Source organism: Leopardus geoffroyi, chromosome C2, assembly GCF_018350155.1.
Source record: "Leopardus geoffroyi isolate Oge1 chromosome C2, O.geoffroyi_Oge1_pat1.0, whole genome shotgun sequence".
Taxonomy (NCBI): domain Eukaryota; kingdom Metazoa; phylum Chordata; class Mammalia; order Carnivora; family Felidae; genus Leopardus; species Leopardus geoffroyi.
The window spans coordinates 54,810,168-54,824,276 of NC_059333.1; the positions used below are offsets into that span (position 1 = coordinate 54,810,168).

General features: G+C 37.3%; 1 protein-coding gene across 15 annotated transcripts in view; it reads left to right on the forward strand.

Annotated features, from left to right (window-relative positions):
* Positions 1–14,109, forward strand: part of BBX (BBX high mobility group box domain containing) — a 289,196-nt gene that overhangs the window by 250,143 nt on the left and 24,944 nt on the right. For all 15 annotated transcript variants that reach the window (XM_045501896.1, XM_045501908.1, XM_045501910.1 and 12 more), the window contains one exon: positions 2,757–2,905. In XM_045501896.1, coding sequence (XP_045357852.1) covers positions 2,757–2,905 — 149 coding nt within the window. The remainder of the gene's footprint in view (positions 1–2,756; positions 2,906–14,109) is intronic.

A 14,109-nucleotide genomic window follows, 5' to 3' on the forward strand; every position in this document is an offset into this window, starting at 1 on the left:
GCTGCAGAGAATACTCAGTTATTAATTATGTGTTGAAATGCAATATCAAGCAATAGCATGTACATCGAGATAAAATCATTAAGAATTACTTCATTTTTAGTGTTATTCCAAAGACTCTTAATGCCAATCTTAATATACAGGAAGGTATCTGCATATTCAGTTAAACTGTTAAAAATCCTTTGAGATTTCTTATTAGCCCAATTTGAAAAGAATATATTGAATGGAAATAAGTACATTTTTACATTTTCCATATTTTTTCATAAGTGTGTTTAAAGGTATGCAGATTTCATGGATCGGAAGTATTTGGTTTATTCATAAGTATTTGCATTTCTGTTAGTGGAACAATATGTTTTTTCCTTAGAAGTTACAATGCTTTAAAATCTGGTAATTCTCAGGCTCCAGGTCATCAGAAATGGGAGATTGGAAATTATTTCTCTTGTTAAATTCCTCAAGATGATTTACTCAGATGATATTTTTTTAAATTTTATGTATTTCTTTTCTAATACTTTATAAGTCCAAAGTAGTTCAAATTAGTTTTGCTTACAGATTCAACTTATAAATAATAACATAAAAATTCTCATATTCATCATCGTCAAATGATATTTTCAAATGCAGAATCTCCTTAAAAAGTGACCACTGAGTGTCAGGACCAATGCTCTGTATCTTCTAGAACTACTAGTGCCCTGTGGGTCTGCTCACTGAGAGAGGAGCAGGTCTCGCGCAGACAGTATGGGATCCTGGGGAAATAAAGCGGAAATTAAGACTCAGCAGAGAGGTCTCTGATGCTTCCATTAGAAACTGCTGAGAGCCGTGAGAGAGGTGTTTTTACCAATCTTCTTTAGGAACAAGAAAAGTGAAACAATATTTTGAAAGTCTATCTCTGAAAAGAGATTGGTGTATGGGTTGTTTTTGTTTTAATAATTTCTAAGGAAGGCACATGTATGTAACTGGGAGTGTGGTTTTCCTATAGGCTTAAATATCTGGTCTTGAACCTCTGGTCTTTCCTGTCCCCCACCGACCCCCCACTCCCACCCCCGCCGACATACATAGGCCTTTCAGAATTAGACTATCTGGGTCTGCTTTGTTTGGAATATACCAACACAGTGGATGAGCAGTATGAGATGCCAGTTCCTATCAGTCTTCTCTGAGATTTCTAAATAGGCATTTTAACCCCTTTTATCACAGACAATATGCTATTTGTTGCCAAGAAAAATTCACTTAGTATTGGCAGTTCTAATCTTACAGATCTCCCCCACAAAAAAAACATGGATGCTTATTATAGTTGAAAAAAGACAAGGAAGAAAAAGTCCCAAGGGACCTTACGAGTTATAACTCGCATTTTCATGATTTTCTTTTGATTTTTTCAGATTATCTGAAAAAGCTATATTATAGGTAGCTTTCTGATAGTATCTGATTACTATCTGATTTTTCCATTAGTTACAAATGTTTTTTAACTGGATAGAAAAGGTGATTTTATTAATGAAGCAGTATCACCCCCAACGCCCTCCCTGCTTTTTATTTTTTTAATATTTATTTATTTTTGATAGAGAGAAGGTGAAGAGGGGCAGAGAGAGGGAAACAGGATCTAAAGCAGGCTCTGTACTGTCAGCACGGAGACTGACACGGAGCTCAAACCCATGAACTGCGAGATCACAACCTGAGCCGAAATCGGCGCTTAGCTTCCTGAGCCACCCAGGCGCCCACCTTCCCTGCTTTGATAGAACTAATTAATGGCCTTTTTCCTATTGACCATTCTTTGGTTATCGGACTGTCTTATCTCTGTTCCCCAACTTGTGTATATTCCTCCAAACAGAATAGTTTTAGGTGGACACACCTCAAGTACATCCTGTAGGTAGCAGCCTAACACATTAGCTGTTAGCTTCTTGTGAGTTGACTCAAAGCTGCCCTCTCCCCAGAAGGCTTTCCATTCTCCATCCGGCACGCGCCACCATTCTGCTGCAGCTTCTCCCATCTGTTTGGGTTTCATCTTAGTTAATAAGTCTCAGTAAGTGGAAGTCAGAAGCCAGCCAGTGATCCAGCAGGCATGCTGCCATTGCTGCGTGGGGGCCTTCGAGACCATCAGAAGCAGCCCAAGGATTTCCCAACTTTGCTGGTGCCATTTCTGCAGTCGTTCCTGGTTTGCGTGAAAGTGGTGCTGCCTGTCTACCAGTGTGTTCATTGAAAACTGGCTTTCCTTGTCGTTGAGTGGTTTAACGCCATCCTGGTCAACTCTCCAGAATTTGTTTTTATGATCCTCAGAATTTTTGTTTTCTTTGTGTGTAGAGATGTTTTAAGCAAGTACTAGTCAGTAAATATGTTTTTAAAAAATAAATCTTATAAAATTGCTGATGGTGATACCCCATCACCAATAAACTTGCCTACACACACACACAAATCTTTACAATGAGAAACTTGTGTGGATGGAATATGCTTTGTGTTGAACTTAGTGGAAAATGTCCATGCCAATGGAGAGAACTTCAAAAATATTCTTGTATTTTAAATAATATCTCTGCTTTTCTAAGGTAACAAACAAGGCAACCTTTCTTGTGAGTTGACTGAAAAAACTGTGCTGGTAAATCTTTTCAAGCATTTCTGAAAAGATGTTTTTTTTGTCCTACCACAGAGTTTATCAACAGTGCCCTAATTATCAGGGACCCTGTTTTTAAAATGGAGTATCTTAAAATAGGTCTCATATAATTTTCTGTTTAAATATTTATGTCACGTGCTGATTGATTCCATCCCCCCTCTCTTATTAGCTCAGCAAAGCTGGATGAAGAATTTGAAAAGAAATTCAACAGCCTCCCTCAATACAGTCCTGTTACATTTGACCGGAAATGTGTACCTGTCCCAAGAAAAAAGAAGAAGACTGGAAACATGGCCTCGGAACCGACTAAAACCAGCAAAGGTTAGATGTGTGCTCTACAGTGCTCTACAGATGTGTCCTCCTACAGTGTGGTCAGCATCTCAGCCCTCTTCTAAGCTTCTGCAACTCCCTTTAGATACGTAACTGGATTTAGACTGAGGCAGTGAGGCAGCAGCCATTAGAATTTTAGCTTGCTTTCCAGGGTTGTTTTGGCTCCCATCTCACTTCTCTCTCCCTTCTTTCTCTCCTTATCCTCCTCAGCCTCTCTTCTTTGACACCCCAGCCTGAGCATTTGCCCTGAAATATGTCATTTTTTTGAAAATGTTACACATGGTCTTTGACTTTCTGCTCTTCAGAATTCTAACCTGGAGATGTTAAGCTTTTCTTGAGCAGAAACTGTTGGCCGAGCCTCACCCTTCTATTCACTCTATCTGACAAGTTGAACTCTGGGACTATGAAATTGTTCTATTTGCCTAGTAAGAAGACTGCATTCTTTACTGGCAGTATGAACCAAATGAAAATAATGCTCTGGCAATACCTTTAAATTGGTTTTATTAAGTTTAGAAAAATGCTATTTAGCATATTCGTTTTGAAGAATATCACCATCTTCCCTTGTACATAAGGGGAGCTTTTATATTATCAGCATGACTTGGGTGGATCTCAGCATTCATCAAGGGCAACACTGTAGTTCAAAGAATGGTGGTAAAGAGTGTGAAGACCACCTTTACATGTGGGGCAGGGACTGGGATTCTAAACATAGTAACCTGCTCAGGACATTTCAAGCACAATAAAGGACTATCCTACCCAAAATGACAGCATTGCTTTTATTGAGAAACTTGTCTTCTGATTTTACTCCAGTCTAAAAACTGGTGGGAAAAATGTATCTCTAGTTTTCCATACAGATGTGAAAGACGTCATCCCATTTAGTCACTTCCTGTAAGGACAGTGAATGGAGAAATGAAGAACTGGTGTGGCTGAGTTTTTGTTGCTTGTAGGATCTGATGGAAGAGTTGATGTAATTTACCCTGTACAAGTGGCTGCCTCCTGCCTGTTCCATGTCAGATCAGATACTTTCCCTTTTTGTGTGCATTTTAGATGGATGGACGGATAGATACAAGATGATATATATCTTCACATGAATCTTGCTAAATTCTAGCATTCGTGGATAATCAGCGATAAATATTAATGAGCAGATATAATTGCATGGATTTAGAGGGACGATATAAGGTCTAGGAAAAATTATGGTTTCTTTGAAGAAATTTAAATTTTCTCCCTCTAGACCTAAAACCTTCTTTGGACACCACAGTTGACACAGAACTGAGGACAGTCACTTTGTGATCTGTATCTCAAGATAGATCTGTATGGCTGAAGAAAATTCTCCCTTCGTGATTAAAGGTGGAGAGGAACATAAAAGTGATTTCAGAATTAGCTTGGTTTTCCTCTGTGGTCAATAAAAACAAGTCTAGTGAATAAAGAACTAAAAAAGAAATGTTGCTTCACCAAGTTTGCTCATCTGGGAAAAGAAAGTAGGGTTATATCGAGATCTTCCAAGATAAGTAGGAAAGAAATAAAATAGCCTTGTTGACAGGTAGGTAGCTGAACACTGTAATGGATTACCAATGAAATGACAATCTTTGTGCCCTAGGGATATCTAGGAATAGGCAAAGTAGTCCATGAGCCCAAAGATGCCAGGTATCATGAGCTCCCATAATTCTTGGATTTAAAGTTACTGATAAATACCTGGCAAGCCAATAAAATGGAACTTAATTGATTGATGCACAGGATGTATTCTCTTCCTCCACTCCTGGTAGTTGGAGACATTCATTTTCGAGCCCTGAAGCTGGCCAAATTATCTATCAGGGAATGTAACAATAGATTTATTTTTGTAAAGCTATAAAACCCTGAGTTAGGATCTATTTTCATGAGACCTTCTCTTGGGTCTTAGTTATCTGTTATATGTTTTTCCTCTCCCAGCTGAGATTAACAGTATTTCTTTTGATGTGAAATAGGTTTTTGGAGCTTTGGATTATACTTCATACAATATCATCTTAACGCTTCTGTTACGCCTCTCAAGCCCAAAGTCACTGGTTCTTACAGTGTATCAGTAATTACGTGGGTAGGAAGTCTTTCAAGACTTTAGATTTTGCTCTGCATTCTGACTCATGGAGCAAAATGCAGTTAAAATAAAACAGACACTAAATGATATATTCTCTATTTAGCAAACTAAAGAAATAGTATTTGTAACTAATTGTAATTTGGCATTAGCACCACCAGTGCACTGTCCCACAAGTTATTAATGAAATTATCATACCAGCTGTGCTGTAATTGCCTGATCTTTAGAGGATAGAGAAGATTGTTTTCTTAGACTCTAGACTCTTTGCATCTGTGCATAATGAATTGTTCAAAGCAAAAACTGTGTATGAAATCATTAGTTTATTAGCAAAAGAGCATGTGTCCATAGGAAACCTCATTTCTTCTTCAGCAGTTTAGCATTTTGCCTTTATTTTCTTATGTGTTTATCATTCAACATTTATTATATTTTTTTCCTGCCTTATACTAGGTATGTTTTTTAGCTACTCAAGGTTATGTAAAATATATAGAATTTTTCTGAACTGTAGTATCTAGAGGAAATGGTTATGTATGTATGCATTTATACAGTCACATATCTCAACAACATAGTATCTGCGTGGGTTTATGATTCTGTTTTCCCAGTTGTCTCCTTATTTATATCTGCATTTCCAAAGACTCTCTTTCCCTTGTCCATTGTCCCCTCCGCTATCTTTGCCCTATCCCTCATGTCTGTATACTGGGTCTTGTCAGAAACTCTACAACTCTACGACTCTACAAGTAGGTAACTTGGTTAAGTGTCCAACTCTTGATTTCAGCTCAGTTCATGATCTCGCAGTGAGATTGAGCCCCGAGTCAGGCTCTGCACTGACAACATGGGGCCTGCTTGTGATTCTCTCTCTCCCTCCCTCTCTGCCCCTCCCGTGCTTGTGTGTGTGTGTTGTGTGTGTGTGTGTGTGCGTGCGCACTCTCTCAAAATAAATAAACATAAACTTTAAAAAAGAAAACTAGGACAAAAAGTGTGAGCATAACTAAATGATACCTTCCTCTGACTGGGCTCAGGCTATATTATAGTAGGCAGAGCACAACGACTTAGGAAAAGATGTTCCCTTGCTTCTAAGAACAAATTACCTAGTAAGTTGTAATGCATCTAACTGGTACAGTTCAGTTCAGGCAGCCCAGGCCTATAGTGTTTTCTGGTTTATCTCCCTTAGTTACTTGTATATATTCAAATAAAAGCTTTAAATTATAAGTCTAAATTTAATTGTAACTTAAGGGATAGGTTTTGACACATTATTTTAAGTATATTGTTAATTTATGAAGCACTTTTTACAAAAGTATCAGAAGTCAGAGTGCTGTACAGAATAGTAATTTTCAGACAAAGTCGGGTCATGAAGAAAAAGTTAATTGAGTTGAACTTAGAGTGTTTAAATTATGCCCCAGCTTGACCCTTGACTTCACTTTTCCCCTGTATATCTTCAATCTTCCCACATTGTTCCTTAGCCCATTATCACACATGCTGTTGATCCTCATATTTTAAAATTGGAATTCCAAATGATTAAAGATTTTCAATTTTAAAAAATCACAATGATAATAAACGACTCAGGTTTATAAAATTAAAGGTTGAGGACAGAATCCCCCGTTTGGGATTGAGCCAAACTGAGGCTACATTCAGTGTTACCGGACCTAGTGCTGATGTCAGCCAGCCCAGCCCTTCCTATCAAGAAGTTATAGCTTCCAGGTTGGGCAGAACTCTGTATTTTGCCCTGTTAACCGAGAGTCTTCATTGCCACCAGATGTTTTCAGGAACATGGGGATAGCACATTTGCAGATGTAAAAGGTGTACCTAATATAATCCTGAGTTCCTTCACAAAGCATGCATGTCTGGCTCGATGAGGTAGCTTCTTCCCCTCATTGAATCCTAACTTGACTGTGGCTGGCTCACCCAGACTTCCTCAAGTCAGCAGATCCATATGCCCAGTAGCTGGGAGCACTTAGCTGTAAATTATCACAAAGGAATTTATTGTTTCATTGGTCATTCATTATTTGTGTCTATTACAAAAATGATAGCCAATTTTAGAATAAAACTTCTGCTTTTTTTATAGCTTAGAAACATGAAACCATTGAACCTGGGCATAAGTCACCACCATTTGAGTTATGCATAACATTTGTTCCCTACAAAAGTTTTTAAAAAGCAAGGTTTACTAAATCACCTTACCTGCTGACCTTAAAAATTTATCATAACAGGCTAATACTGAACTGGCTCCTGTGTCACTACAGCTCTTTACCCCCCAAAGTATCCTGTATCACTACAGCTCCTTAACCATGAACAACATTAATGTTTTGGAAAGGTTATTTATTGTTAATGTCTCTGTGGCACTGCTCTTATCCTCTCAGGCGGAGGTTTTCTGTTGTCTACCCAGCTATGAAGTTAGGTGCCAAGGAGATGGATTTTGTCAAATTACAGGCCATCCTGCCTAAAAACTTCAGTGGAGTCCTAAGCTAGTTTATATGCCAGCAACAAGTGATTTTTGTCATAAGGAAGTAGAAGCTGATTCAAACGCTCCTTCAAGAAATTTGGTTTGGCGATGCGGGAGAGAAATGCAATCAGAACTTGAGGTGGTAGTTTAGTGAAAGACTGTTGAAGTTTTTTTTTTAGTAATCTCTTCCCCCAACGTGGGGCTTAAACTCACAACCCCAAGATCAAGAGTTGCATGCTTTACCAGTGGAGCCGGCCAGCACCCCCCATTGGCAATTTTTTTGGTTTCTGAACAATGGCTTCTGAAACTCTCTTCTCCGCTTTTCACTTCCTACCTTATTTTCCTTCCATGTATGTTTCTGCATTAATATAATTAACTGAGGGGGAAAATGGTAATAAATTTCCTTATTTTTGCTGTTTATTACAAATTTTGGCTTTCTTTCCTTTAGACAAAATACCACACATATGTACGTGGTGAGCAGAAATTGTTCACTTCTTGACTCTGAAATTGCTGCTTCCCAGTGACTGCAATTATATCTTCTGTATTACTCCCTTCAAGTTTGTCACTTTCTTTTTTATATGAAATTGTCATTTACTTAGTTTTATTTTATAGCTATAGTTTGGGGGATGGCTAGGAGCAAGGAAGTTTAAAAATAAAAGTTTACAGAAGCTCCTCTATGTACCAAATCACTCTGGATGTTCTTTTCTCATGTTAAAATTGACAACTGCTATCTTTAGTTCTATCCTTAAATTGTACTTTTTAGATTTCTCTGAGTATGGTTGGGTCTGAAAATATGTATCCTTTTCTTCTTCCCTAACTCATTCCATCCCTCCTTATGGTCCTAGGAGGTCTCAGAATTGTTCTTCTGCATTCTTCCACTTCTGTTTTATGTGATTACCTGTGTATCATTCAGGGCACCAGCCTGAAGTTTCCTAGGTTGTATAAAATATGTAAAGCAGTGATTGCAAATGGATTATAGAGAATACCTGTAATATTAGTGTAGTACATACACATGATATATATTTTTTATATTTGTTAAATTTATTTTCTTTCCCCTCTTGCTCACTTTTTCCCAAAAAAAAGTCAACAAGACATTTTCTATTTCTATTTCAAACCACCACCGGCTAATTCAGAAGTATTTGCTTGTGGTTATTTAAAAAGGATGGCTTTGGGGCGCCTGGGTGGCTCAGTCGGTTGAGCGTCCGACTTCAGCTCAGGTCACGATCTCACGGTTCGTGAGTTCGAGCCCCGCGTCAGGCTCTGGGCTGATGGCTCAGAGCCTGGAGCCTGCTTCTGATTCTGTGTCTCCCTCTCTCTGCCCCTCCCCCATTCATGCTCTGTCTCTCTATGTCTCAAAAATAAATAAACATTAAAAAAATAATAATAAAAAAAATAAAAAGGATGGCTTGGTGTAGTCATCAAAAAATGCACAATTTTGTTGTGTAACAATAGCAACAACTGTCATTTCTTGAGCTTTTACTTTGTGCCAGCCAGTGGTTTAAGAACTTTGTTCATGTAACAAGTATTATTCAGAACCAGTCATATGCTAAACACCATTCTGGCATGTAGAATATATCTGCGAATGAAAACAAAGGATTGTGCTGCCATGGTGGTTCCTTATGGCAGGGGTACCAGGTAGTAAACAAGCATAAACAAAAAACAAAGCGTATAATGTGTTAGAAGGTGAGACATGCTGTGGGGGGGGGAGGGGGGGCGGAGAGTAGGTTCGATAGAACAACTAGGCGAAAGATCAACGAGGAAAGAGAAGACTTGAACAGGTAACATTAACTAGTCCTAAAAAAAAGTACAGGTATACCTCATTTTATTGCATTTAGCAGATACTGTGTTGTGTTACAAACTGAAGGTTTGGGTCAACCCTGTGTCAAATATATCAGCATTCTAACATTTACTTACTCGATGTCTCTGTGTCACACTGGTGATCTGTGATCAGTGATTACAACTCAGATAATAAACATTTTTTAGCAATAAGATACCCTTTTATTAAGATACGTGCTTTTTTTGTAGACCTAATGTAATTGCACACTTAATAGACTATGGTATAGTGTAAATGCAACTTTTATATGCATTGGAAACCAAAACATTAATTTGATTCACTTTATTGCGATGTTTGCTTTATTGCGGTGGCCTGGAACCAAGCCTGCAATATCTCCAAGCTGTGCCTCTATATAAAACACTCCACCCATCAATAGTAGAATATATATTCTTCCGCAGTGAACATGGGAACAGTCTCTAGAATGCACCATATACTAGGCCTTAAAACAAACCAATAAATTTAAAAGGATTGAAGTAATCAAATTACATGTTCAGACCACAGTGGAATGAAATTAAATGTCAACAGCAGGAAATGTTTGGGAAACTCACGAATATGTAGCAATTACACAATACACTCTAAATAACTCAATAAGTCTAAATAAATAATTAATAATTCAAAGAAGAAATTCATAAGGAAATCAGAAAATACTTTGAGATGAATAAAAATGAAAAAACAACATGCCAAAATTTATGGGCTACAGCTAAAGCAATGCTTTAGAGGGAAGTTTATAGCTTTAAATGTATATGCTAAGAAAGAGGAAAGATCTCAAATTAATAACCTAGCCTACCTTGAAACATTGTAAGAAAAAGAGCAAACTAAACCTAAAGAAAGTATAAGAAAGGAAATGATAAAGATGAGAGAGGACATAATAAAATTAAATAAAGAATAGAAAATCAATAGAGAGTCAATGAAACCAAAAGCTGGTTCTTTAAAAACAACAAATAGGAGAAATGTTTAGCTACACTGACCAATTAAAAAAGAGAGAAGACTAGGGGTGCCTGGGTGATTCAGTCAGTTAAGCAAGCATCTGACTTTGGCTCAGGTCATGACCTCATGGTTCATGAGTTTGAGCCCCTCATTGGGCTCTGTGCTGACAGCTCGGAGCCTGGAGCCTGCTTCAGATTCTGTGTCTCCATTCTCTCTCCCTGCCTCTCCCCCACTCACATTCTCTGTCTCTCAAAAAATAAACAAATGTTAAAAAAAAAATTTAAACAAAAAATAAGTAAATAAAATAAAAATAAAAGAGAGAAGACCAAAGTTACTACAATCAGAAATAAAATTGGGGACATTACTACTGATCTTACAGAAATGGAATGGATTATAAAGGAATACTATGAACAATTATATACCAATAAGTTAGATAACCTACATGAAATAGACAATTCCTAGAAAGAACTCTAGCAAAACTGACTTAAGAAATAGTCTGAATAGAACAGTAACTACTAAAAAGATTGAATTTAGTAATCACAAAAATACCTGGGAGAGGAGGGAACCAACCCCAGGCTTCACTGCTGAATTCTACCAAATGTTCAAGGAAGAATTAATATCAGTTTTTCAAACCTACTCAAAAATTAGAAGAGGGAACACTTCCTAATTCATTCTATGAGGCCAGCATCACCCTAATCTCAAAACTAGACAAAGATATCACGAGAAAGAGAAACTGCAAGATCCTATCTCTTAAAATAATGGACATAAAAATCCTTAACAAAATAGTAGCAAACCAAATCCAGCAACATCTAATAAGAATTATACACCATTACCAAATGGGATTTTACTTGCAGAATGCAATGTTGGTTTCATATTCAAAAATCAATTAATGTAATATACTATATCAATAGAACAACAAAAAACCCATGTGATCATCTTGATAGATGTAGAAAAAAAGCATTTGACAAAATCCAACACATTTAATGAGAATACTCAACAAACTGAGAATAGAAAGTTTCTCAACCTGCTAAAGAACACCTATAAAAATCCCAAAACAGGGGCACCTGGGTGGCGCAGTCGGTTGAGCGTCCGACTTCAGCCAGGTCACCATCTCACGGTCCGGGAGTTCGAGCCCCGCGTCGGGCTCTGGGCTGATGGCTCAGAGCCTGGAGCCTGTTTCCGATTCTGTGTCTCCCTCTCTCTCTGCCCCTCCCCCGTTCATGCTCTGTCTCTCTCTGTCCCAAAAATAAATAAACGTTGAAAAAAAAAAAAATTAAAAAAAAAAAAAATCCCAAAACAGCATATTTAATAATGAAAGACTGAATGCTTCCCCCTAAAGTAGGGAACAAGTCAAGAATGTCCATTCTCAGCACTTCTGTTCAACATCATAATTGAGGTTTTAGCCAGGGCACTTAGGCAAGAAAAAGAAAACAAAAGGCTTCTGTATTGTGGAAAGGAAGAAGTAAAACTCTTTCTGTTCACAGATGACATGATATATATAGAAAACCTAAGGATTTCCCTAGAAAACTACCATAGCTTATGAATGAATGAGTTCACCAGGGTTGCAGAGTACAAGATCATTATACAAAAATCAGTTGTATTTCTATACATTTTCAATGAACAATCTAAAAATATTGGAGAAACAATTCCATCTACAGTAACATCAAAAAGAATAAAGTACATAGGAATAAATTTAACAAAAGAAGTACAACAAATTGAAAACTACAAAATATTGTTGAAAGACAAATAAATGGAAAAACATCCCATGTTCATGGATTAGATGACTTAATATTATTAAGATGGAAACACTCTTTCAAATTGATACACAGATTCAACCCAACCCCTGTTAGAATGTCAGTTTAATTTTGTAGATACTGATAAGAGATTCTAAAATTAATGTGGAATTGCGAGGAATTCAGAATAGCCAAAATTTTTTCAGTTTCAAAACTGGCTACAAAAACCAGTAGACAATTCAGCATGGTGCTAACATAGTTATATAGGTTAGTGGAATAGAATTGAGGGCCCAGAAATCAACCTGTACATCATTGGTCATCAGTTTTTCAGTGAGGAAGCCAAAACTGTTCAAAGGGGGAAAGGAATCGTCTTTTCAAAATGGAACTAGGAGAACTGAATAACCACATACAAAGTGAATAAATTGGACTTTTTCAAAATTTTAAACTTTTATGCTTCATAGGACACTAATAAGAAAGTGAAAAGAAAATCCACAGAATGGGAGAAAATATTTGCAAATCACATATCTGATAAAGGACTTTTATCTAGAATATATAAAGAACTGTATGCGTCAGCAAGAAGAAAGAAAATTCAGTTGAAAAATGGGCAAATTATCAGAATAGACATTTCTCTAAAGAAGGTATGCAAATGGCCAGTGAGCCCAGGAAAAGATGCTTGACATCATTAGTCATTAGGGAAATGAACATCAAAACTACAGTGAGAGAAATACATCCTTATGATGGTCATAATCAAAGACAGATAACAATGTGTTGGTAAGGATGTTAAAGGGCCTGGCAGTTCCTCCAAAGGTTTATAAACATAGAGTTACCATATCACCTAGCAATTCCACTGGTTAGGTATTCTGTGTCCAAGAGAAATGAACACACATGTCCACACTAAAGCTTATATGTGAATATTCGTAACAGGATTATTTATAACAGCCAAAAGGTGGAAACAAGCCAAATATCTATCAACTGATGAGTGAATAAACAAAATGTAGTATAATCCACACAGTGGAGTCCTATTCAATCTTAAAAAGGAGTGAAATGCTGATGCATGCTACGACATGGGTGAACCTTGCAAACATTATACCAAGTGAAAGAATCCAGACACAAAAGACCATATTACATGATTCATTTATATGAGGTTACCAGAATAGGCAGATCTTTAGAGACAGAAAGTGGATTAGTGGTTGCTTAGAGGTAGAGGGAATGCAGAAATAGGGAAGGGTGATAGGTAGCTACAGGATATGGGATTGATTTTTTGAGGTAGTAAAAATGATCTAAAATTGGCGACAGTTGCAGATATGTGCAAACATAAAAGCCAGCATGTTGTATACTTTAGGCAGGAGTGTAGATAGTTTGCCTTTGGCAGGAGGGCAGCATGTGTGGGTGCAGATATTGGCAGGTGGGTAGGTGCAACAGGGGCAGCTTATAGAGTCTCCAACTTTTTAAATCCTCACATCAGCTCTTTGAGTTAGGCACTATCGTTATCCCCATTTACAGATGAGCAAACAGAAGTTATGTAAAATGATTTGAGTCCGTTTCACATAGGAATATGCAGAGGGTATAGAAAGAAACCTGCTTTGGGGAGGTCAGTGCTGCCGTTGACATTTCCGATTGGTGATTGAAAATCTTAGTTCTGTTTTCTTTAAGAAAACAAAGATACAATCTGAGACTCCCCTCCCCGCCCTGATTTTTTTTTTTTTTTTTTTTTTTGGCAAATATTTCTCTATCTTTAAAGCAGGTTTTCTCCCTAAAATAACCACAGAAAAGGCTAGAAAGCTATCTGATGCTAACAGGCCAATTATTGTCCTAAATTGCTGTTCTTACTATGAAAACCAGTTTCTAAGAAGAGAAGAAATGGCCCCTGCCATCCTTTCCTTCATGATATTTAGATTTAGGAATCTAAATCTTTATTGAAGAGTACAACTACTGTGCTATTATGGGTTGTAGTCTGTCTCTAGTCACTAAATCTGCAGTTTCTGCTTAAGGAGTCCCAGCGCTACTAGGGGCTTCTGCCCAATATATTGCTAAGGAAAATTTCACCGGGTTTTAAATAAGCCTAAGGAAGGGTGTTGAGCACTAGTTATGAGTAAAGAAAAATATGCAAGATGACCTTTCTTGTGACTCAGTTTGCTTCTACCATAGGTGGGAGGAGGGTGTAATTGTTGAGGAACACACAGTATTGTTTTATGAAACATTGTG